The sequence below is a fragment of the Bos indicus x Bos taurus genome, chromosome 14 (genome assembly GCF_003369695.1).
Source record: "Bos indicus x Bos taurus breed Angus x Brahman F1 hybrid chromosome 14, Bos_hybrid_MaternalHap_v2.0, whole genome shotgun sequence".
Classification (NCBI taxonomy): Eukaryota; Metazoa; Chordata; class Mammalia; order Artiodactyla; family Bovidae; genus Bos; species Bos indicus x Bos taurus.
The window spans coordinates 66,601,921-66,628,508 of record NC_040089.1 but is presented as its reverse complement, the minus strand read 5'-3'; the positions used below and the strand labels follow the sequence as shown (position 1 = coordinate 66,628,508).

General features: G+C 45.6%; 1 protein-coding gene across 2 annotated transcripts in view; it reads left to right on the top strand.

The window, feature by feature from the left end:
• The window catches only part of MATN2 (matrilin 2), a 173,129-nt gene that overhangs the window by 28,813 nt on the left and 117,728 nt on the right, over positions 1-26,588 (top strand). For both annotated transcript variants that reach the window (XM_027561473.1, XM_027561472.1), the window contains exon 3: positions 25,230-25,799. In XM_027561473.1, coding sequence (XP_027417274.1) covers positions 25,230-25,799 — 570 coding nt within the window. The remainder of the gene's footprint in view (positions 1-25,229; positions 25,800-26,588) is intronic.

Below are 26,588 nucleotides of genomic sequence, written 5' to 3'. Positions count from 1 at the left end.
TGTGTGTATTTTGGCTCCTCGGAGGACGGTGAGGCCGGGAGGAGGAGGAGGGAGACGTTTTCGTAAGCTCGCAGCCAGCCAATGAGTAAGAACATCAAAGAGGAAGCTGGACAGCCAGATACACAGAGAGCTGATGCAGGGGACAGAGCTGGGGGAGAAACCGGAGGGATCTGACCACTTGGGCTGGGAGCCAAGAGAGGCTTTTGGAAAGGCACGATGCAGTATGTGCAGTGAGCGACATTTGGCCTTGAGAAACCCTGGGAGGATGAGCTCCAGAGGCCTTTCAAGGCAGGCTAGACCATGAAGTAAACTGCAGAGGAATCTGATCCAAAGGGCTCAGATCTGGCCAAACCTATGAGAGGCTGCTTTCCATCTCCAGCTCTTCATTCCCCAGCCCTGACCCTGGGCCTTCTCCCAGTCTACTCCATCCATTCATTGAATAAATATGTTCTGAGAGCCCCCACCTTCCAAGCACTGTGCTAAGCCTGGTACAAAATGAAGAATTCCTACATCTTTGGGACGTGTTAATGGGACAGCCAGGGAGGCACCCCCTCCTCCTCGGGATCCTGTTCACCAGTGTCCTGCGGCTATCCTGGCCGGTTGTCCCAACCACTGAAGGTAGCCAGCTCCTTCACTCCCCTCTTCCAGTCCAACTTGAATTTGTCTCCTCTCCTCCAATCAAACCTGACTTTGTTGCCAAAGTGAAGAGGAATAGGCAGACCATCCATTTTACCAGCTGTTTTTCCTATACCAAAATAATTTAGTTCTAATACATGATCTTCATTTAATAATTTGTCTTGGTTTTTTCATTTATTCATTCATTCAAGGAACACACATTGGGTATCCTGGCAAGGCCCTGTTTAGATGCCAGTGATACTGCAGGGTCAGGCCTGGTCATAGCTGTCTCACTCATGCTTTAGGGTTTGGTACACATGCCACAGTTTTCGGGCAGCATAGGTCTTTAGGGGGAAATAGAATCAGTGAGAGAAGATGCCCTCAAGAGCCAGTAAAACTTAGTCATAAAACCATCTGGGCTTGATGCCCTCTGTAGAGAGGACACATTTGACAACTCATTCAATTTCTTGAAGAGTCATTAGTCCGTTCAGGTTTTCTATTTCTTCTTGAATGTATTTGATAATTGGTATTTTCCTTAAAAATGGTCCGATTTTTGTATTTTTGAATACAAGTGAAATATTTGTATTATTTGTCTGTATTTTTGAATCCGCTGGCATACAGTAGTTCACAACACTATATTTTAACATGGGGCATGCATTCTATTCTTTGATTTTCTCTTTTTTGGCTGCAGTGGGTTTTTGTTGAGGTTCTTGGGCTCTGCATTGCAGCGTGCGGGCTTTCTCTAGTTGCATTGAATGGGCCTAGCTGTCTTGCGGCATGTGGGAATCCCAGTTCCTCACCCAGAGATCGAGCCCATGTCCCTTGCCTTGGCATTCAGATTCTTAACCATGGACCCCAGGGAAGTCCCAGGACATACTATTCTTTAACAAAGAGTGCCCAGCGTTTTTTTGTCCGCCATAGTCCACAAAGCTCTGAGCAAAAATTCTGAAGGAACGCTGAGCCCTGGGGGACAGGTGTGCAGACGATAGGGAAGGTGTCTTCATGGACTCAGGTTTCCCTGATACTATGTAGCATCTGCACGAGAGCTTTACAGTTTTACAGAGCTCCTAATGAGTGACTCACACACACACACAAAATGCTTTCCTTACTTCCTTTTTCTCACAAAGCCCTTGCGAGATAGATTTTGTAATAATCCCCAGCTACAGATAAGAAAACAATCCAATCAGAGATGTTAATTTATCTGTGATATTCAGATAAAGCCAGAAATCACTCCTAGATCACACCATTTTAATTAGAAGAGAGTTTAGAGATCATCTCGTTCAAAAGTTTCTAACCTGGAGTCCATGGGCCTCCAAAGATCCCTTGGACAGACTTCAGTGGGTCCATAATCTGGATGGGAAAAAAAATAACATCCTTTTCCATTGACCTCTAATGGCAATTTAGCATTTCCTTCTATTATAATTGTAAACCACAAACCACAAGAACAGCAGCAGTGCTGTCTCAGCGGTAGAGATCACAGATCTATTCATGGCACGTTACAGTCGTAAGAGATAACTCAAAATAGTGCTTACACTCTTCCCTACTTCAGACTTAACGCTTGTTAGGAACTCGCCTTTCTACCTTGTTATTTAATGTCATTTTTAAAAGTCCATCTGTTACTCTATTCCCAGTTTTTTTTCTTTTTAATATCTTGATTCACTGTAGTTCAAATAATTGACCTCCTTTTTCATCCTTGGCATTAAAAAATTTTGATTTATTGTGCTAATATATGCATAACATAAAATTAGCCATTTAAGTCATTTTAAAGTGTACCCTTCAGTGGCATTAAGTACATTTACATTGTTTTGCAACTATCATCACTATTTCCAGAACATTTTGAACATTTTCATTATTCCCAAGCAGGAATTTTCTATCCATTAAGAAATAACCCCCATCCCTCCCTCTCCATCCCTCAAGAGTTTCTTTCCTACTTTCTGTCTCTATGTTGCCTATTCTAGATACCTTGTGTAAGTAGAATGAGGTCATATTTGTTCTCTGGTCTGACTTTTTTAATTTAGTATTACGTTTTAAGGTTCACGCATGTTGTGGCATGTATCAGAACTTCGTTGTTTTATGACTGAGGAATATTCCAGTATATGTCTATACCGCATTTTGGTTATGCATTCACCTGTTGATGGACACTTGTGTCGTTTCCATCTTTTGGCTACTTGAATAATGTTGCTATGAACATTGGCATATAGGTATCTGTTTGAGTCTCAGCTTTCATTTGATGGTGCATATGTACCAAGGATGGAATCACTGGGAAACATGGTCATTCTGTGTTTAACTTTTCTGAAGAAATGCCAGACTGTGCCACAGTGGTACACTTTGCACCATTTGCATTCCCACCAACAGTGCGCCAAGGTTCCAATATTTCCACATCCTCACCAACACTTGTTATTCTCCTTTTTTTTTTTCTTTCTTCTAATAGCCATCCTAGTGAGTGTTGCGTTTCATTTTGGACTTCTAACAGCTGTGTTCTGAGAAAGCATCATGGGCTTCACTAGACTGCCGTGGAAGTCCCTGGTACAAATAAGGGTTAAGTGAGGGAGCCAGAGTCCAGAAATACTGTTCCCTGTTCAAGGTGAAGTAATTGACCAGCAGCAGCCTTGGGCTTCACACCAAGTTGTCTAGGGCTCAGGGGAGCACTTTCCCCTCCTAACACATGGGCTGTTCTCATGTAGACATTTGCCTCAGCCAGTGGTCAGACTGAGTCAGGGCTGGAACTAAGCCATCAACCAGCCAGTCACTGAAGCTGAGGCCAGCCCCAGACGCAGACGAGACGGACATAATCCCTGTCTGCAAACCACTGCGATGTAAAACTGCCACATGCAACCACGGCAGCTATATCTTTATTTGTTCAACAAACATTGAGTGCCTTGTGTGAAATCAAACACCATATTCAGTTGGAGTGTCTCAGGGGGCACCCAAAGGGACATCCCTTGGAGATGCTCAACTGATAGTTTGGTTTCCGGGTTAAAGTTCAAGAGGGAGAAATAACCCTGCGCATGTTTCCTTTCAATACAGAATGGTGTCCTGACCTGTTTTTTTCAGACCAGGAGCCTCTAGTTCTGCAGAGACAGCCTAAGATGGCTTCAGTCTCATGGCCTCATTTTCTTACTGACCTTCCAATCAACCATGGCTCCTGAACCTTTCCACACCTGCCATCAAACTTGTCAGCTTGGTTTTATAAATAACCATAGCTAAGGTCAGTTGGTAAAGAATCTGTCTGCAATACAGGAGACCCGGGTTCACTCCCTGGGTTGGCAACTGGGTTCAATCCCTGGGTTGGGAAGATCCCCTGGAGAAGAAAATGGCAATTCACTCCAGTATTCTTGCCTGGAGAATCCCACGGACAGAGGAGCCTGGCGGGCTACAGTCCATGGGGTCATAGGGTCGAACATGACTGAAGAGACTAAACCACCACCTACTTTTAACAAGTGTGAATTCTAGCTTTCCACCATGTGCCCGTGGGTAAGTAAGCAGAACCATTCTAACCCCAGTTGTCTTGTCTGTGAAACGGGGATGATAATCACACCTCCCCTAGAGTGGGAGTGAGGATGGAATGAGATCCTGCAGATAAAGGGCTTTGCACAAAGCCTTGTATGGAGTTAGCTTTCAATACATGCTTATTGCTGTTATTGTCACATTTTAAAGTTTATTTTTTAAAAAACATTTTTTACATTGCAAATTGGTGTTAACAGCTCCCACTCTACTGTGAGATCTTTAAAACTAGGAGCTAGGTCTTTTCATCTCTGGGTATAAAGCATCTGGTGTAGTAGCCTCACAATAAATGTGAAGAAATGAATGAGAGATGACATTTATTAATATTATTAGTACTGTTACCTTTATTTGAGCATCTACTTATTTAAATATAAAATAGCAGTTTTTTTCTTTTTCAACTTTAAATCAGATATTGATCTTAGAGAAGTATATCTAAAAAACTGGTTACCTGAGCATTTCAGAAAATACGCATAATTAGCCAAACAGTTTAATAAAATTTTATTCTTAAAATGTCAGAAGGTGTACCATGAAATTCATTCATTCATACATAGAACACATTTCTGTTGAGTAACTACTCCACAGCAAGGCTGGAATCAGGAGTGAAATCTCTGTTGTGTTGATATATGGCAGAAACCAATACAGTATTGTAAAGCAATTATCCTCCAATTAAAAATAAAGTGGAAACTTACATTGCTGCTAAGTCGCTTCATGCTGCTAAGTCATGTCAGACTCTGTGCAACCCCATAGATGGCAGCCCACCAGGCTCCCCCGTCCCTGGGATTCTCCAGGCAAGAACACTGGAGTGGGTTGCCATTTCCTTCTCCAATGCATGGAAGTGAAAAGTGAAAGTGAAGTCGCTCAGTCGTGTCCGACTCTTAGCGGCCCCATGGACTGTAGCCCATCAGGCTCCTCCATCCATGGGATTTTCCAGGCAAGAGTACTGGAGTGGGGTGCCATTGCTTCTCCAGAAACTTACATTGCCATACGTTAAATAGATAGCCAGTGGGAATTTGCTGTATGGCTCAGGAAACTCAAACAGGGGCTCTGTATCAACCTAGACAGGTGGAATGGGGAGGGAGGTTCAAAAGGTAGGGGATATATGTATACCTATGACTGATTCATGTGGAGGTTTGACAGAAAACAACAAAAATCTGTAAAGCAATTATCCTTCATTTAAAAAATAAATTAATTCAAAAAATAAAAATGTTAAAAAGTAGTGAAATATCTGGGTATTAGTTAGGGTGCAGTTGGCATAAGCTAGCAGTGTTTTTATTAAAAGATATTTGAATATCTTACAAAAAGTCTGGAGGTCAGTGATTCCCGGTTCGTGGCAGTAGCTCAGCTTTATCATTGAGACCAGGGTTCTTTCCAACTTTAAGCTGCCTCATCCTGGGATATTGACTTTCCTTTCTTAGGCCTCAGCCTTTATAGTCACAAGATGGCTGCTGCAGCTCCAAACATCACATCCTCCATGGTCATGGTCAAGGCAGGAAGAAAATAGGGGTGGAGGAAAGAGTTTTTCATCCCTTTACGTACTCCTTTTATCAGAGACCAAAACCTTCAGTTCCGTTTCCTTTCCTCCCCACTAGCCAAAACTTCATTGCCTGCCTATCCAACTACCTCATCTGGAAGCTAGAATAACCATGTCCTGTAAGGAGTCATTCCTGGCAGGGGATGAAATCACTCCTCACAGAGATGATGGTCACTTCTTTGTTCCTTGGAATCTTAGCAAGGGAGCAGGAAGGGAATGGGAAAGAAATGAAGTTTAAGAAGGCATCTACTAGTGTGATCCAGTCTACAGTGTTAAGCCATTTTCTTGAAGGTGGCAAGGAGATAGCTTCTGAATCCAGGATGTTCCAGGCTCACCTGGAACATTTAGAAACAGCAATGCCGGGGTAGTGTGGCTCAGGGCAGTAACATGGGAGCCTTGGTGGGTCCTTGTTAGGACTTGGGTTTTTCCCTGAGACAGATGGGGACTAAAGGAGTCACATGATTTCACTTGTGTTTAAAGTGTCACTCTGGCTGCTGGATTGAGAACAGTCTGCAGAGGAACAAAGGCAAATGCCGTTTAGGAAGCTAACACCATCATCCAGCAAGGGGTGTTGGTGGAGGTGATCACCTCTGGAGTGTAATGAAGAACTAAGAAATATTTCATTTGTGGCAAGTGTCCCCAAACCTTAAACGGTAGCAGTTGCTGGGAATTTGTGGGTACAGCCCACAGAGCATCTACAGTTACAAGGAGGGAACATAGATGTAACATAAAGTCATGCGGGTTGCCCGCTTCTGTAACTGTGTGTGTACATTTGTTGCTTCCTGTGGATCAATTCTGAAGAGTATGAATTCTAGATTCCTGGATTCAACCCAGGTTCTACCACTTACTAACTGTGTGACCTTGGACAAATTACTCTAACCTCTCTGAGCCTGTTTTCCCACCTGTTAAATGGAGATAACAGGTTGTTGTGTGAAATAAGGGTTTAGTACATGTAGCATTGTATTGATATATAATGGTTGCCAATTAATATTAGCTATCATTATATATATGTATCTGCTGCTGTTGCTAAGTCACTTCAGTAGTGTCTGACTCTGTGCGACCTCACAGACGGCAGCCCACCAGGCTCCCCTGTCCCTGGGATTCTTCAGTTCTTACACTCCAGTGTAAGAACACTGGAGTGGGTTGCCATTTCCTTCTCCAATGCCTGAAAGTGAAAAGTGAAATTGAAGTCGTTCAGTTGTATCCGACTCTTAGCGACCCCATGGACTGCAGCCTACCAGGCTCCTCCATCCATGGGATTTTCCAGGCAAGAGTACTGGAGTGGGGTGCCATTGCCTTCTCCATATATGTATCTAGTCACTTGTAAAAGTCAAGGTATATCTCTATTTAATTCATTTTTCTTAAAACCATAGCATGCAAGAGCTGGAAAGGAACTGAGAAATTATTTAGTCCAACCCTAGAGATCAGAGTAACATAGCCACCCTCCCTCCAGAAAAGAAGAAGGTTTTGTGGCCACTGTCATCTAGCAGGTGGCAGAGTGGAGACCAGAAGATGGGGCTGTGGGCTCCCAGTCCACAGCAATGCTTTCATTGCCTTGCCATGTTGCTTCCATGCAGCCCTCAACACAATATCAGGTAGAATTAATAATAATAACAGAAATAATTATTTGACTTTCACTTCATGCCAGGCACCATTGTAAGCACTTTACACATGCTCACTCATTTAATCTTCATGGCACCCCTCTGAGATAAGTACATTCATTGTCTCTGCCTTGCAGAAGAGGAAACTGAAGGTCAGAGAAAGCAAGGACCTTGATCAGGATGCAGAATGTGCGTGGTGTGGGCCGACAAGGAGTCAGAAGTCTGCTCCAGCGTTTACCCCACATGATCTTCTCTGTTTGTAAAATACGGAAGCTGAACCCAGTCTTTCAAGTCCCTTTTCAGCTTTAGAATTTGCATATCCTCAGTGCTTTGTGATGATTAATTCTGCAAGAAATACCGTTTCAGTTCATTAAATTTGCTGTCTTATTAACTGCTCTTCATCTTAATTATCAGCTGCAAGAAAGAACTATTTGTGAAACTGCCTAGAAACCAAAGTCACCCAGTCTGTGAGGGATTCCTGAAATGTTATTTCGGGTTTCCATGGCAACCCTAACATTGGGTGGATAGCTTAATGGAGTCAACTGCAGCAGCTGGAGCCCAGCATTTGCTGGAGCACCCAAGTGATGAGGAAACAAGTCGCTGGCTCAGTAGATTTCTTTTTGTGTTGACTGTCTTAATGTACTTAGGGAGTGGAAACCTAAGCCAAGCTAAGTAAGAATGGAGGAAGTGGAGTGTTGTCTCAGAGTGGAGAGAGAAGACAAGTTTCCAAATGAAGTAGTGATGAGAACATTTCAGTTGCCTGAGGAAGTTACTGTAGAGAGGAGGTGGGGTAGGCATACAGAGGCTTCAGGGGAGGGGAGGGGAGGAGAGTTAGCCCCACTTCCGCAAAGCTTGGATGGACTGGGCCTTCAGGTGAGCTGTGAGAAGAGGACTGAGCATGTCCTGTTATGTATTTTTTTGTTCCAGTATATTTGGAGTTTTCATCAGGTACCCACTGTGGATGAAGGAGGCATCAAGAAGGCAGATATACTGAGGAGCTGAGGGGACAGCCGGGGCCAATGCAGAAAGCAAAGCTCTCTTGGTATATTAAGCAGAAAGGGATTTCATACAGAGAATTAGGTGCTTGTGTAATTTTGGAAAGGTTAGAAAAGTGGAAGTTCAGGGCCATCACCTAAGAGCCGTTGCTGGAACTGGGATGTTATTGCTGCTGTAACTGCATCTGTGAAGCTGCTGGGCTGACACTAGAGCATGGAGCCTATGTTCCTACAACCTTACTTGCCAGCAGAAGCAGGCTCCACCTCCCGTCCTCCTTGTGAGTGTTATCTGGTTGATGTTACCTAATTCTCACCCAGAACCCTAGCTGCAAGGGAGTCATGGACATGTGTTCCCTGTGTTTTAGCTTCTGCAGTATAGAGGACTCATAAAAAGAGGCGGGAGTTCATGCTGAGTGCCAACTGTCATTCAATCAATAGTCATTTCCTTGAAACACTGAATTAACTAGGGAAAGAAATAGAGGAAGAGGAGTTGGACACCCAAGAGGGATGAGTTGGAAGGGCCCAAATGCTGACCTTCTGCTCCACCAGCTGAAAGGCCTTCACTCAATCCAGGATTAGGTAACAAAGGGGCAGAAACTCAACTCCTAAACACAAAGGAGTTGTCTTTAACATACAGATGGTTAACAAACACATGAAAAGATGCTCAACATCGCTCATTATTAGAGAAATGCAAATCAGAACTACAATGAGATATCACCTCACACCAGTCAGAATGGCCATCATTAAAAAGTCTACAAACAATAAATGCTGGAGAGGGTGTGAAGAAAAGGGAACACTCTTGCACTGTTGGTGGGAATGTAAATTGATACAGCCACTATGGAAGATGGTATGGAGATTCCTTAAAAAACTAGGAATAAAATCACCATAGGACCCAGCAATCCCACTCCTAGGCATATACCCTGAGGAAACCAAAATTGAAAAAGACACATGTATCTCATTGTTCATTTGTGCACTATTTACAATAGCTAGAACATGGAAGCAACCTGGATGTCCATCGACAGATGAATGGATAAAGAAGTTGTGGTACATATACACAATGGAATATTACTCAGCCATTAAAAGGAATGTCTTTGAATCAGTTCTAATGAGGTGGATGAACCTAGAACCTATTATACAGAGTGAAGTAATTCAGAAAGAGAAAGATAAATATTGTATTCTAACGCATATATACGGAATCTAGAAAAATGGCACTGAAGAATTTATTTACAGGGCAACAGTGGAGAAACAGACATAGAGAATAGACTCATGGACATAGGGAGAGGGGAGGAGAGGGTGAGATGTATGGAAAGAGTAACATGGAAACTTACATTACCATATGTAAAATAGATAGCGAACAGGAATTTGCTATATGGCTCAGGAAACTCAAATAGGGGCTCTGTGTTAACTTGGAGGGGTGGGATGGGGAGGGAGATGAAAGGGAGGTTCGAAAGGGAGGTTCAAAAGGAAGGGGGTATGTGTATACCTACGGCTGATTCATGTTGAGGTTTGACAGAAAACAACAAAATTCTGTAAAGCAAGTATCCTTCAGTTAAAAAAACTTAATTAATTAAAAAAAAAAGACAAAGGAGTTTCTGTAAAGCAAGTATCCTTCAATTAAAAAAACTTAATTAATTAAAAAAAAAAGACAAAGGAGTTGTCTTTAAATTCTCCCTAGTGCTTTCGCTATAGTATATACATAGGGGGCATCTATTTACACCTGAGACCTGGCTGGGAACTCTGGCAGGAGGGCCTTTGGGTTAGCTAGGAATGGAAAAGACTGAAGCCTGGGCTGAGTCAGGAGCCCTTAGAATGTGCCCTAAAAGAGGATGGACACATTTAAAAGCCTTCTGTGTCTCCTTAATGGAATGCAAACTTCTCGGAAGCAGGCACGTGTGCTCCTCCCAGTCACTGCTGTCCATCCTTTAAGACACACCCAGGGCACCCCACCCGCATCACCTGAGCACATGGTGCCCTGCTTGTCTGGCTCCCAGGCCTTTGCTCATGCTGACCCTTTGCATGAAATGCCCATCCCAACTCTGCCTGACCAGTACCTGCTCAGCCTTTGATAATGGAATAAGATTGTAAGATATAATATAGTATAATATGGTACCCATCAGCTTCTTTAGGAATCTTCCCACTCAGCCTCTTGGGATCATGCTCTCCTCCAGGCTCCAGCTGCACATGCCTTTTGTGACTCTTATGAAGCTGTCTTCTCTACAAGGTCGTAAGCATCTCCCAGGCTGAGATTCGTTCTTGTGCTGTGTCCCTAGTGCCCAGCACAGAGAGGGGTGTTCTACAGTGTGTGCATAACCCAAGTAAACGAAAATGAGGAATTCTTCCTTGGCTGGTACAGAGCTATGGAATCTCACCCCTGCCTCTGTGTGTGCCTGCACCCCTCTCCTTCCGGGGAAGAACTACAAGACTGCATTTAGCAAGGCCCCTTCCTGTGGCCCTCATCGCCCCCAGCCTGACCCAACTTTGTCATTCACACGTCTCTGCCCTGTGCCCGACTTCCATCTGGACTCTCAGAAAGCTGATGAGGCCATTGCTTAATGTACTAAGTTAAAATGCTCCTATGGGCCGAGTGCCAGTTTTAAAGCTCTTTTTTCACTTCGAAGAGAGGCGAGATCACCTGTTTCCCGGTGCTTTCTCTACTGTCTTGTACTGGGGGATGGGCAATGTGTGTGTGTAAATAAGTTTTAAGAGATGAGTCATTTCTCAGTTTGAGCAAGGAGGAAACCTGGTGAGAAGGGTTTTGCTAGAGAATACCAAATCAGTTCTGTATCTATTCAGTCAGCTCAAGGAATTTTAAAACTGTTGTCTATTTCAAGACTTCTTTATACTTCTTTTCTCAATTAGAAGAAAGCTTATATTTGTAAGACACTCTGAGAGGAGGTGTGAGGGGTGTTTATTTTTTGTTTGTTTTTGTGTTTTTTTTTTTTTTTAGCACAACTTAAGCAAACTGCTTTACCTTGCAAGGAAATTGAATTCATTGGAAATTGTTTTTTCTCCAGGGCTAAACTGGGGCAGCTTTCTTTCTGGCTCCCTTGCAAAGAAAATTGTCCAGGGTTCTGGAAACCACAGTTGAACTTCATACGATGTCTCTTTTCTTTCAGCTCATGTAACAGTTACGAGAGGAGACTGGTGTGATGTGGCATGTTTTTTCTTTCTTCGTTTTTTTTCTTTTCCATTTCACTGGCTCGTTGGTGCACACTCCCTGAGGGCTTTAGAAAGCTGTGTTCCTAAAGGAATTTATGACAGTCTGCAGGGAGAATAGAAATTTGAGCTGGTGTCAGCCTAGGATCCCTCAGGGTACTACTGTCCCATATCTCTGGTTTATGGAGCGCCAATGCTAGCCAACGATGCAGGCTCATCCACCAGAACCTTCTTTTAAACAAAAACAAACGCATCATGACATTGGCAAGTATATTTTACATAAAAACTTCCCCAGTGTGGATCTCTACAGGCAGACAGAATCCACCCTGCAGGGGCTCTTCTTGGTTTGGGTTAAAGTGTACACAGATCAAATCTGGCAATAAGTTTCACCATGTGCCACAGAACTTTGGTGGTGCTCGTAGGTGTTGGAAAGAAGGTGATGAAATGAAAGTTGGCATTCAGACCGTATCTCAGTGCTTGAAGGAAGCACGTGAATGGTGTCAACTGGCATTCAAAACAGGTCTGTGTGGGCAGAAGACCACAGAAATCACCTCCTTGGATGTACACTGTTCCTTTTATCCCCGGTAATGGGCCAAGACATAGAAATGTATTTGCTCTGTGTCTTTGCTGGATTCATGCCTCCGTGTTCATAAGTACAGTCTCTACTGACTGTTCTTTGTGGTTGAAGGTTCAGTTGTTCTGGCTAAGCATATGTTATGCTTACGGAATAATAATTCATTTGCCCTGCCTCATTCTGCAGTCATCTGTATGTCTGTGCCACTGACTCCCTGGACTGTGGCCCTGTAAGGCCAGGGACTTCACCATCTACGTGTCAACAGCCACATAGCACCAGCATTGTACAGACAGATCTTGTTTTATCGTGCTTTGCTTTATCGTGCTTCACAGATACTGTGTTTTTTTGACAACCCTGCATCAAACAAGGCATTGAACCTGCATCTCTTATATAAAGAGGACTTTGCACTTAGGGGAGTATGTCTTGAGTTGAGCTTTAACTCCTGAGTCTCATTCAAGTCTTTGCCACTGGCCCTCCCATATGTTTAGTTCAGTTCAGTTGCTCAGTCGTGTCCGACTCTTTGCGACTCCATGGACTGCAGCACTCCAGGCTTCCCTGTCCATCACCAACTCCTAGAGCTTGCTCAAACTCATGTCCATTGAGTCAGTGATGCCATCCAACCATCTCATCCTCTGTTGTCCCCTTCTCCTCCTGCCTTCGATCTTTCCCAACACTGGGGTCTCTTCCAGTGAGTCAGTTCTCCGAATCAGGTGGTCAAAGTATTGGAGCTTCAACTTCAGCATCAGTCCTTCCAATGAATATTCTGGATTGATTTCCTTTAGGATGGACTGGTTTGATCTCCTTGTGGTCCAAGGGACTCTCAAGAGTCTTCTCCAACACCACAGTTAAAAAGCATCAGTTCTTCAGTGTTCGGCTTTCTTTATAGTCCAATTCTCACATCCATACATGGCTACTGGAAAAACCATAGCTTTGATTAGACACACCTTTGTCAGCAAAGTAATGTCTCTGCTTTTTAATACTCTGTCTAGGTTTCTTCCAAGGAGCAAGTGTCTTTTAATTTCCTGGCTGCAGTCACCACCTGCAGTGATTTTGGAGCCTGAGAAAATAAAGTCTGTCACTGTTTCCATTGTTTCCCCATCTATTTGCCGTGAGTGATGGGATCGGATGCCATGATCTTAGTAATGGTAAAGAATCTGCCTGCAATGAGGGAGACCTGGGTTCAATCCCTGGGTCAGAAAGATCCCCTGGAGAAGGAAATGGCAACCCATTCCAGTATTCTTGCCTAGAGAATCCCATGGACAGAGGACCCTGGTGGGTTACAGTCCATGGGGTTGCAGAGTCAGACACTTTCACTATCAATGTGTTAACTGGTGACTGGGAGGATAACTTCATTAGGCTCTTCTCTGGGACATTTTGCTGTTCAGAAGAGACACTTCATGCTAGGTCACCTGATGGGAAGCAGTGGCTAAAAATGCAGGCATTGGACTCAGACTGGCTAGGGTGTGAAATCTCTTCTCCCCACCATTCATTCTCCTCATGCCAGCAGACTTGTCATTTAGCCTCTCTAAGACTCAGCACCCTCAACTGTAAGTTAGAGATAATAATGGTGCCTATTTTGCTTTTACTGAGTCTAACCAAAAGCCAGGAGACAACTGACCTGTGCATGATCTCACAATGGATCAGAACCCACGAGAGGTAGGAGAGGGGCTCATGATGGGGGAGCACATGTGCACCCACGATTGATTCATGTCGATGTATGGCAAATACTTCCACAATGTTGTAATTATCCTCCAATTTAAATAAATTAATTAAAAAAAAAAAACAAAGGAACCCACGAGGGAATACAGGATGTAAGGTTTCCATATTTACCAGATTGTTCCTGGCCTTGGGGAGGGAGGAGGGTGCTGGGGCATAGGAAGTGGTCTCTTCTGGATTCTTGCTCCCTGGCCTCTCTGATGGTCTTTCAGGCTCACATGCCCCTTGGGGCAGAGTCTTATTCGCTGCACCTAAGAATCACCAGGAACAATTGTCTAAGTGCAGATTCCTGGGCCTCAGCCTCAAAGACTCTAATTCACTGGGTGTAGGGGCAATGGCACCCCACTCCAGTACTCTTGCCTGGAGGGTCCCATGGACGGAGGAGCCTGGAAGGCTGCAGTCCACGGGGTCGCTAAGAGTCAGACACGACTGAGCGACTTCACTTTCACTGTTCACTTTCATGCATTGGAGAAGGAAATGGCAACCCACTCCAGTGTTCTTGCCTGGAGAACCCCAGGGACGGGGGAGCCTGGTGGGCTGCCGTCCGTTGGGTTGCACAGAGTCGGACACGACTGGAGCAACTTAGCAGCAGCAGGGTGGTGCCTAGGATTCAGCATTTTAAATAAGCACCCCCAGGTGCTTCTGATGTGATCAGGACATTGAGGGTCCCCACTGTGGGCTGTGTTTATTGTACCTGCACTGACCAGCTGCCACAGCCCACTGAGTAGAAGAGAGTCTACAACTTCTCTTTTCGCTCTCCCACACCTCCCTCCACATAGGTGCATTGACAAAAAGAAGCCAGGACAAACTGATCATCTATGTGCGTTGCACTCTGCTGGGTACTAGGGATTTATAGAAGATGCAGCATGTGGCCATTGTCTCCATACATGAGATGCTGGGAGGAGAATGCTTAAGATGTAGGTGACCACAGGGCTGAGTCTTAAGTTGAGGAGGTACTTGAAGGAGCATGGTGTATAAAGAACTACTGAGTTGGCCAAAAAAGTCTGTTAGAGTTTTCCATATCATCTTATGGAAAAGCCTGAACAAACTTTTTTGGCCAACCCAATACCGACCATTAGATTGCTTGGGTTTAAGGTATAGGGCAAGGTGAGGTGGGCGGGTCTAGGAGGCTCAAGAGTTCATTAGTTTACTCTCCCATGACCTTGCTGTCAATGACCCTTAGGAAGGTGGCTGTTGGAGAAATTGCTTTGAGGAGACAGCATCCTGAGCTGGTTTATACTGAGAACTCACAACTGCCAAATTGAGCTACTGTGACTGATGAAACTCACCAAAATATTTATTCAGAGGAAAGTTCTGCTATAAAGAGGGGAAGAGTAAGGTCCGTTTGTTGGGAGAGTCTCTCTTATCTCCCATTCAGGAAAGCCATTGCTGAGATGATGGGGCCTTAAGGTCTGGAGAGGGATCTAATGGGAGTGAGCAGAGAAAATGGCTGTCTGGACAAATTGGTTTCGTTTTGTAAGCCCCCCGGCCCCCCACTCCAGGCACTGGGTTGTGGGGAGGGGGTGAGGGATGTTGTGCTGAGAGGACTCCTGTGGCTGAGCTTCGATTCTGAGGCTGGAATGGATTAGTGCAAGGGGAGGGGGCTGGGGTTCTTGGGGTCCATGTGCGAGGCTTGGGATTTGCTCTCCAGGCTGGAGATTTTATCATGAGACTGGCTGTCAATCCGGTTGTCTCCTTTCTGTGGTTTATACAGTTGATTTTTTGAACTTTATGTGCAGGATTTGACATTTATACCACTTAGATTTCCTCCTGTTAGTTTTGACTCATTATTCCAGCCCTCAGAAATCCTTTCTGGCCCTGACTCTGTTATTCAGCTTTTTACCGATTCCTTCCAACATTGTGTGTAGTGGTGTACAGAGAACCACAAATGCCCCCAGAATTTGGAAAATGGTGTGGAAAATGTTACCAAGTGGGGAGTGATTTGCTAATGAGTCTACGATATGTCTTCAATCCCATTAAGAAGTCCAGGGTGTCTCCCTATTATAATATAATAAACTTTTCAGATCACTCCCCAGGGGTTCTTTAGGGAGATGTGAGTGGAACGTGATTGATTCGGAGAAAGCCATGGCTCATCAACTGCATTGTAAAATGGCTGGCGTGAGGTAACTCAGCAGCTGCTGACTGACTAATAAGGGAATAAGGGAAGGGAAGAATTGAAATGTAGTCCTTTCAGCCTCGGCCAAGGACCACCATGCCCCAGTCAAGTGCCCTACAGGGCACTTACAAGCTAAGTCTCACTGGGAGCAAAAATCAAAGGTGCTCCAAACTGCCTCTGAAATATCCATAAAATCACCTGTAAACCTCAGGGCTGGTCACAGTTTGTAGGCTCATGGGGACAGAACACACGAGGTAGCCGCAGGAGCCACTCCTCAGGCGTCCGTGAGCAGGCGCTCATTGAGTGTAATGGTGGGTGTTACAAGGTAGTCCTTTCTCTCAATCTGTCTGTATTTGTTAAGCCCATCTAGTTCAATACACACAGCCTAAATGCTTATGGGATGCAATTTCCTGAATTCCAATGTGCTATTTTATATTCTTATAATGGAGAATACACACCACCTGTATAGTCTGAGGAGACCATTTCTTAGGACATTTCTATTTCCTTTGCCCTGACCCCATGCCTACAGCAGCCCTCCATCCCAAGTGTGTCTTTATCTAGAAGTTTGTGTGCACATCGTCTACATGGCCACCCTTTTTATTTCTCATTGAAAAGTAGTAAGTTAGCACTAATTATCAGATAATGTCTCAAAAGTACGGTTAGCTAACTTACCTTTATTCGGTTTCTTAGAAGTGAATAAAATTGAACACTTCAGGCTTTGTTGCAGAGGCCCCCCGGACTCTGGAACCAGGTTGGCAAAAAGATTCCATTATTTGCAGGGCAGTGTTAATGGTATCCTGAGCTGAGTCCAGGCTGAGTGGGAGAGGACAGGAATTGATTAGTAATGTCTGCCAGGGACAAGGGAGGAAAAGGGGGCCTTTGCTGAGCCTGCCTTAGAGCCTGGGTACCCACACCAAAGATGGCCAGTCACGCTCTCCCTCTCACTCTGAGCCCTTTGTTTACCTTTTTTGTCTGCCTATTTTATTCATTTCTATTATTATTTGTCTCTATGCCTGCTATTCACAATTGGGAGTCTTCCCTTCATTCTGTTCTCAGAGCCTGACACACAATAGGTCCTCACTAAATATTTGTTCAAAGATTGGCTCTACTTAAGTGTTCTCCCTAACTGGTCTGGATGTGTGGAATCTGCATTTCTTCCCCACTGTGTGTGTGTGTGCGCACACACACACGCTCAGTTGCTTCAGTCATGTCCAACTCTGTGCGACCCCACGGACTGTAGCCCACCAGGCTCCTCTGTCCATGGGATTATCCCAGCAAGAATACTAGAGTGGGCTGCCATTTCCTTCTCCAGGGAATCTTCCCGACCCAGGGATTCAACCTGCGTCTCCTGCATTGGCAGGTGAATTCTTTACCTCTGAGCCACCAGGGAAGCCCCTTCTTTCTCACTGGAGTCAATTAATTGCCTTGTTGAGATCCAAACTATAAATATCCTCTGAGTCTCCTGATCTATCCCATCTAGGAATAAAAACATAAATTGTGCATTTTCCCCCTTTTCAATCTCCTTCTGGTTCATAATCATCAAGTTCTCCCTCCCCCTCAGGCCCCCACCCCCACTTTCTCTAATCATAAAACTGCTTTTCTCCCTTTGAAACTCTTGGTGAGCTAGTTTTTCCTCTGTCCCATTGTGACCTCTGAATCATGTTTCATGGTGTTTCTGGTTACTCTTGGGAATTAAAGTCCTAATAATAAGAAGAGCTTTAGCTCTTGGCTCACTGCCACTGTCTCCAACATTACTCTTAAAATTTTTGGTGATTTCAGTATCCACATGAATGCTCCCTTCTTCGAGGGATCGTTCCTGGAGTATTCTTGTCCTCCACCGTATCTGAGCCAGTGACCTCTCTTATCATACTCCTGCCCCTGTGATTACAATAACTGCAGTTCCTTCATAATCTCCATTTAAGCCTCCTATTTCCCCTCAGCTCACCCCTTCTAGGATTCCAACTTCAACAGTCTCTGACCTTATCTAGACTTTCAATCCATTGACCCCACTGCTTCCTCTCTGCCCTTCACCCCTTCCTATCTTCTACTTCATATTCCCCCAGCTTAATTTCATGGGAAACCTTACAGCTGCTCTGTCACCTACCTTTGTTGCTTTCCTGATCCACCAACTCTTGGCTGCACGAGAACCCTGGTTATATCAACTTCCTCCTGCTTTCCTCCTGTACCCATGTAGCCAAGCGCAGCCGGAGCAAAGCACACAACCATGCTATCAGTGTCCCTTCAGTTTCATGCTCGCTGCCCTCAAGTTGGCCTTTAATGCCACCTGGAAATCCTATTCCGGTGCCCTTGTCCATTCACTCTTGTGCTGTCCTAGAAATTACTCCATTTTCCCCCTTGTATCATTCCTTTTTTAAAGTTCTTTTTTTAAAAAAAAAAATTTATTTCTTTTGGCTGTGTCAGACCTTAGTTGCGGCTCTCGGGACCGTCATTGCATCATGCAGCACTTTTTGTTGCGGTGCACAGCCTCTCTACTTATGGCTCGGTCTTCAGTAGTTGCAGCACGTGGGCTTAGTTGCTCGGTGGTGTGTGGGAGCCAGCTCCGACCAGGGATTGAGCCTGAGTCCCCTGCATTGCAAGGCAGACTCTCTGCCACTGGATCACCAGGGAAGTCCCCACAGTTCTTTTTTTCAAGTGCCCACACACCACCTACTTGTGGGAACTTTGCTGGGAATTGTTAGGAAGCACCACATTTTCTGAAATCTGTCTCCCTTCTCCACCCCACCTTGGCCATTTGCCTGTGATCCAGGTCATGTTTCTCTTGTTCCCCACAGCCCATCAAAGGCCAGTGACCTTGACTTTCTATCTCCCCCAGGGCCCTGCTTCTCCAGATCTCACAGGAGGCACTTGTCAAACACAGGAGAATGTGAACAACTAGCAGCTTCATTTACTGAGATGCTGCTCTTCAGGGAGGCAAGCATCTGTTTTCATCATTTTATTAAAAAAAAAATTACAAATAGGCATTTAGCAGGGGGAAAGCACTTGGCAGGAGGCAGGCAAGTTCGGGCCATAGTTTCAGGCCCTGATTCCAGGGAAGGAAAAAACTGACCTCAGAGAGCCAGTGCTGTTCTGGTACATCTTGAGTGTTCTGGGAAGGGCAGATCTAAAAAGACAGAATCCTTTCTGAGCATTGCTTGGTGGTTAAGAGCATGGGCTATGGAGTAGGGTTCAGATCCTGGCCCTTCTACTTTCTAAGTATGAGACCCTAATCTAGGCATTTAACCTTTCTAGACTCACTGTTCTCATCTGTAAAATGGGAATAGTACCTACCTGCTAAGTTGGGTGTGAAGAATAAGTCATTCCGTGTAAAAGTACTCAGAACAAGTCAAGTACTTTTAGGTATCCAATAAACAGTAGCCATAAATTGTTGTTATATTATCTTTTGAGTTTCACGATAGCCCTGTGAGGTATTATCCTCATTTCACAGAAGATGAGACTGAGGGCAAAAAAGGTGAAGGGGAGGCGATAGACCACATGGATGGAAAGTGACATGGGCTGGGCTTGCCCTGAGGTCACAGGGCAAGCCTGCATTTGCTTGTTTCACTAAGCATTTGTGACCTTTGAATCATGTTCCATAGTGTTTCTGGTTACTCTTGGGAATTAAAGAAGCCCCTCTGGTTAGTCCTAGTAACAAGAACAGTTTTAGCTCTTGGCTCACGGCCACTTTCTCCAGCATTAGAGAAATGTTGCTGTTTCACAGAGCCCCTTTCAGTGTCTGGATGAAATTATTTTACCCCCATCACGGAGATTCACATACCTTCCTTCTCCAAACATGCCCTGACCTCTCTGGGCAGATGGTACCAAATATTTGCTGTACAATTACATGGCTATAATTGAATTTAGCCACGGCAAGGGAGACCGATTAGCAACAAATCTACAGTCCTGAGAGGAAGGAGATGGTTTCAGGGCTGCACACTGTAATCCTGCTGGGGTGGGAATGTGGCTTCAAATTGTTCTGGCTCAGGTTCACCTTCTCTGCAGGGGGAAGAGACACTCGTTTGCCCAGTGAGTAGGCTGTGGAGTCGAGCTGACAGAACTGGAAGTACTGTTTACAAGGCTTAGACCGTCACTTTTTGGTTCGGGGTATGGTGTTTTATGATGTGCCCAGATACCCTCTTCCAACTGCTGCAGAAAGTCTACAGTGAAAGGCGAGATGGAAGATTGTGTGTTCTTCTCTTGGGCTAATTAGACAGGGATGCTGTTTATCAGAACTGATATGTGAGAGGAGCACACACAGAGGAGATGTTTCCAGAAACATCAGTTCCTGGGTGAAGAAACTGTGAAGGCAAATATTTCAGAATGTCCTTGAGTATTTACAAAGCGCTCATATTGCAGTGCCAGTGGTATCGAGACTTTTCCCAGGGACCCGCCACGAAGTGGGGAGAAGGCACCTGGATGGTCCCAGGCCCGACCCTCGTGAGCCCTGGGGCCTCGTGGAGGTGGAGTCACCTCTCTGAGCCTCAGTTTTCCCTTCTGTAAGGTGAATAACTTGGACTCTATATAGATCCTTCCAGCTCTAAGACTTTATTAGTCTGTGAGTTCCTGGACCAAAAGTTAGAAAGTGACTGTGTTCCCTCATAAAGTGGCAAAGATTTGAGTCCTGGACTCAGCAGGACCTAGACCTGAGGAGAAGGGGATGACAGAGGATGAGATGGTTGGATGGCATCACTGACTCAATGGACATGAGTTTGAGTAAGCTCCAGGAGTTGGTGATGGACAGGGAAGCCTGGAGTGCTGGAGTCCATGGGGTCTCAAAGAGTCGGACACGACTGAGCCACTGAACTGACTGAACTGAGACCTGCTCTAGCACTTTTTGACTCTGATTTGAGTCCATCTCCTTGAACTGCCGGTTCTGACTCAGTCCCTTCCACCTGAAGCCTTGCTCCATCACCGGGAATTCCGCTTAATTCTACAAACGTTGACTCAAGGCTTAAACTGTATCCCCACTGCATGGCTGCAGAGATGACCAGTTTCCCACATTGGGTAATCCACAGTAAGACATGAGGTCAAGACTTACCAAAACTTCCTTTCTCCAGAAATCTCTCTAGGTCCTACACTCATGGTTTCACAGAGTGTGGTCCTTGGACCAGTGACATCGACTTCACACAGGAACCTGCTGGAAATGCATATTTTCAGGTGCCAGCCTATACCTACAGAATCAGAAACTCTGGAAGTGAGGCTCACAGACCTTAGTTTTTAACAAGTCCTTCAGGGAATTGGGAGACACCTCGAGTCTGAGGCCCACTGAACCGGCCCTTTCCGGGACAGGCTGCAGAAGCTATGTCTCTGAGCTCTCAAGGGACCGGAGGAGACGTCCAGGAGAAAGTTGGTCACTCGGGCTGCCAGAACTTGCTGTTTTCAACTCTCAGTCACAGCTCCTTGGAGGGTCCCTCCAACACCGTTTCGAACCTCTGATGTGATTTTGTGAATGCCAGGCGTTGTGAAAAACTCCTCATTTGTTTTGATGGGAAGGAGTCCAGTGGAGCACATCATTCCTTGGGCAACTTCCAGAATCCCCTTTAAACTGATTGTGTTGCTTGCTGGGATGCACAGGGACCAAGACCCACAGGAAGAATCCCAGTCCCAAGGGGACCCCTGCTTCCAGAGGAAGAGCGTTCTTAGGGAGCCAGTGTGCCGTCTCCATGCCACCCTCCCTTCCAAGGAGTCTTTCATTAATATCCTCCCGCGTGGCCGGGTCCAGGCTGGTTCCAGTCCTTCTGAGCAGGTGGAGATCACTGGGTCCTGTTCTCCCTGTAGTCAGTTCAGACTGAAGCTGGTAGAGCAGGGGGTGGGTGTCCAGCCTCAGTGCCCGGAGGTTTGTCACGTGTTGCCTGGACCCAGGGCCACATGCTAGACCACAGACACTTCTCACGGAAATTAGAGAATGGCACCCCCTCCAGGGGCCTCCCAAGTGGACGCAGCCCCTGGGGCTCAGGACTGGACTGGATTTCAGGCCCTTGCGCTTCCTTGGGCAGGTACACAGCTGTCCATGGCCACCCTGCCCCTCCCCAGCCGGAGCCTGGCACAGGGAGGACTGAGGAAGGAGGGGGGGGGTGGTGTGGGTAGAGCAGAGCCTGCCTGTGAAGCTCCCACATATTGAGGGGGGGGTCCCACCTGCTGAGCCCAAGACTCAGTTCTTTACCCGCAGCTAATCCTCAGAGCCTCAGTGAGGTGTTGTCCTCCACAGAGTTTTTCTGTTCCTAAATTGTAAGAGATTTTCAAACTCTCAACACCTTCATGCTCTCATCTATCCAACAGATATGGTTCCCTTGCTCTTCAGAGCTTGTTCTGGAAACCACAGGAGACCATAGTGATGAAAGCTGTCTGGAGTCAAGATGTTAAAATGTCAGGGTCGATACTGATCTTATCCCTGGGTCCTCAAAGGCAGTTTCTGGAGGCTCTGGTTTGAGAAACTCACCTTAAATTCACCCAGGCCCCAGTGGTATGTGTGAATGCCCCCGAAGGTCGGCTTTCTGCCGTGATGCTGGTCTGAGGGGTGGGGGGTGTGTGCTTCTGCCCCTAAAATTGTTAGGCGTGTGAGGCTGCAATGCACGAGGTGTGTCTGTGCAGGCGCTCAGGGGAGAGGCAGGGCCTGGCAGGCTGGCCTGGACAGGGTGACCTCACTGGCCTTTCCCACTTGTCATTTCAATGACTGGGCTCACTGCTTCATTTTTGGCTTTCTCCCTCTTTCTTGCAGCTGCGCTGATTGGGATTTAGGGCAGGCATTTGAGATCCCTCTTCTAATCCCTGTCAAATTGGGATTTACCAGCGGGAAGTCTGGGAAAGGGAGGGAGGAAGGGGAGAGAGGCTGGAGGCCGTGGCTTAGAACATCGGAGAAATTCCAGGAGGAACGCCCAGCCTCCACCTCCACCCTCTGGGGCAGGAGGCCTCTCATCTCATTCTCTTTCCAGAATGCCTTCTTGCTTCAGCACTGGAGGAGTAAGCATGGCAATTGTGCTGGTAACGGAGAGACTCCAACACTTGCCTTTTTTCCAGCTTAACTGTGCCCTTTGCTGAATGTTTCTTGGCTTGTACCATCTCCATTTCCACTGCTGCCCCCGCCTGCCAGCCTCCTACCCCTGGTTCAGATTGTTTCCTTCTCAACCGGATTAGTGCAGCAATGGTCTGGATTGTCCACACTGCACACCCCTACCCGACTCAACTGACCTTTTTCTTTTTTTAAAAAAAAACTGAGGTATAATTGATGTACAATATAAGTTACAGGTGTGAACATCGTGATTCGCAGGTTTTAAAGGTTAACCTCCATTTATAGTCATTATAAAGTATTGGGGAATTGCCTGGCAGTCTAGCAGTTGGAACTCTGCTTTCACTGCCTAGAGCACAGGTTTAATCCCTGGTCAGGGAACTAGGATTCTGAAAGTTTCGTTGCAAGGCAGAAATAAATAAAATAAAACATTGACTATATTCCCTCCGTTGTACGATATATCCTTGTAGCTTATTTTATGCATAGAAGTTTGTACTTCTTAATCCCTAACTGGTGTATTGCCCCACCCCTTCCCTGTCCCCACTGGTAACTGCTAGTTTGTTCTCTATAGAGAACTGTTTCTTGTTTTATTCACTAGTTTTATTTTTTAGGTTTCACATATAAATGATAGCAGTTTGTCTTTCTCCGTCTGACTTATTTCACTTAGCATAATACCCTCGAGGTTCATTCATGTTGTCACAAATGGCAATATTTCATTCTTTTTTTATGACTAATATTTCATTGATTATATATAGCATGTCTTCTTTATCCATTCATCTGTTCATGGACACTTGGGTTGCTTCCTTATCTTGGCAGTTAGAAATAATGCTGCTATGAACATTGGGGTGCCTCTTTTTGAATTAGTGTTTTTGGTTTTTTCTTCAGATAAATATGTGGGAGCAGAATTGCTGGGTCATATGGTAGTTCTCTTCCTAGTTTTGTGAGGAACCTCCATAGTGCTTTCCACAGAGCCTGCACCAGTTTACATTCCCACCAACCATGTATGAGGGTTGCTTTGTCCATATCCTCTCCACAAACTTCTGGCCCATTCAATTGACCTTTTATTACATAACTTCCCTGCAGGAGAGATAAGTTACATAATATAATGCTAATCATATTATGCCCATCAGCTGTGGTATCAGTACAAATTTCAATCTGAATTTATTATTATTTTTTTTTCAATCTGAATTTAAAGTCTTTTTGTAACTGACTTCAAGCTACCCCTCCAACTTCATTCCTATCCATAACTCTTAGCAGTGCCTTCAACACTCACTCTACTGTCTGCTGTATTCATGCCATCTTGGGCTTTTGTTCATGGCCTCCTCTGCACGTGTTCCTTCCCACAGTCCAGACACTATACATCTGTAAAGCCAGCTTGTGTCCCATCTCCTTGACCCCAGCCCACTAATATCCCTGTTCTCTGAACACCTAGCATCTGCACCACACACTGTCATACTAGTTATTCTTTCCTTTTTCCATTAGTTAAGTCTCCCCAGGTAGACTGTAAACTCCTTGACTTTGGTCCCTGCCCTAAGCATCTTCTATACTTCCTGCAGTATCCCGCCAAGCTAATGTGCTGTGCAGTAAATAACAAAGTAATTTTGATGCTGCTCAAATGTTTGCCCACCTAAAAACTACATTGATAACTTTCTAGAAGCTGAAGTTCACTTCTTTTGTAAAAAGAAATAGTATCTTGTTTGCTGCCAATATTCATGATCACCCGGTCAAACACATATGCATCCTTACAACCTTCCTGAGTGAAGAAAATGATGAAGATTTGAAAGGTGACCCCTGGCCCTAGGATTTCCAACCTGCATTGGGTCCTTAACAATCTTATTTTACTTATTTTTAATTGAAGTATATTTGACTTGTGATATGTTAATTTCAGGTATATAGCTCAGCAATTCAGTTATGCAGATATATATAACTTCTCCAGATTCTCTTTCCTTATATTACAAAATATTGAAAATAGTTCCCTGTGGTATACAGGAGGTCTTTGTTGACTATCTGTTGATAATTTATTGTTGTTGTTGTTCAGTCACTCGGTCGTGTCCAGCTCTTTGCAGGCCACGTGGACTGCAGCACGCCAGGCTTCCCTGTCCTTCACCATCTCCCAGAGCTTGCTCAAACTCATGTCCATTGGGTCAGTGATGCCATCCAACCATCTTATCCTTTGTCATTGCCTTCTTCTCCTGCCTTCAATCTTCCCAGCATCAGGGTCTTTTCTAATGAGTTGGCTCTTTGCATCAGGTGGCCAAAGTACTGGAGCTTCAACTTCAGCATCAGTCCTTCCAATGAATATTCAGGACTGATTTCCTTTAGGATGGACCGGTTTGATCTTCCTTGATAACTTATATATAGTCGGATATTTATGCTCAATGCTCTTATGATATGTTTGCCCTCCCCCCTTTTCCCCAGGGAGCGCCTGTGAGAACAAGCGAGCGGACGTGGTCTTTATCATCGACAGCTCACGCAGCGTCAACACCCACGACTACGCAAAGGTCAAGGAGTTCATTGTGGACATCTTGCAGTTCTTGGACATTGGCCCTGACGTCACCCGTGTGGGTCTGCTCCAGTATGGCAGCACGGTCAAGAACGAGTTCTCCCTCAAGACCTTCAAGAGGAAGTCCGAGGTGGAGCGTGCCGTCAAGAGGATGCGGCATCTGTCCACGGGCACCATGACGGGGCTGGCCATCCAGTACGCCCTGAACATCGCCTTCTCGGAAGCAGAGGGGGCCCGGCCCCTGAGGGAGAATGTGCCTCGGGTCATAATGATCGTGACTGATGGGAGGCCCCAGGACTCGGTGGCCGAGGTGGCCGCAAAAGCCCGGGACACAGGCATCCTGATCTTTGCCATCGGTGTGGGCCAGGTGGACTTCAACACGCTGAAGGCCATTGGGAGCGAGCCCCACGAGGACCACGTCTTCCTGGTGGCCAACTTCAGCCAGATTGAGACGCTGACCTCAGTGTTCCAGAAGAAGTTGTGCAGTAAGTCCTGCTCCTCTGTGGCTCTTCTCGGGGCATCGTTGGGATGAGGTCATTCACCTTCCCGGGTTCATTCTGTGCTACCTGGTCCCAAGTACTGTGCTGGCAAGGGGTCTTTAGCAAAGGTCGAGATAAGACACAGTGTTCTCTTGGGGCTCACACTCTGGCCAAGGACGCTCATTAAGGATGCAATTTACAAATAAGTAATTAACTGTAGTTGTAAGTGTAAATGGGGGAAGAATTCAGGGCAGGACCTGACCTAGGCCAGGGGCTCAGGGAGATTTCCCTGGGGAAAGGACATTTATACTCAAGCTGCTTAATGAGTCAGAGTAGGGAGGGGACGTTTTCCTCCAGCACCTTGGATTGGCCTGGCATTACCTAGGTTGGAATTCATGAGTTGGAGTAAGCATGAAAATGGGAAAAATTTAACTTCTCCTTGGACGGCGTGGAATACCAGGCATTTTTGCTCTACAGTGGTGCTAGCTCTGGATGTTTTCTCAACCCAGAGAGAAGCCTAGTAGTGTATGGGGGTGGGGGGCAAGACGTGCCCCTGGTGCCCCCTCACTTGATAGGATGCAGGTGCCTCCCAACTTCTGCAAGGTCATGGCTCCCCAAGTCCTTGAGCTGCCTTATTCTGCATTAGAGGTCTTCTCCCCCTTCTTGCTTTCCAACCCTACTCTCCCTTTCTTGCCAGACTCCTCCCAGGAGCCATCCAAGCCGAGCTCCTGTTTCAGCTCTCCCAGAAGGTCAGCTTGTCCTCTTCTCGGTCTCCAGCTTCTGCCACTGTCTTCT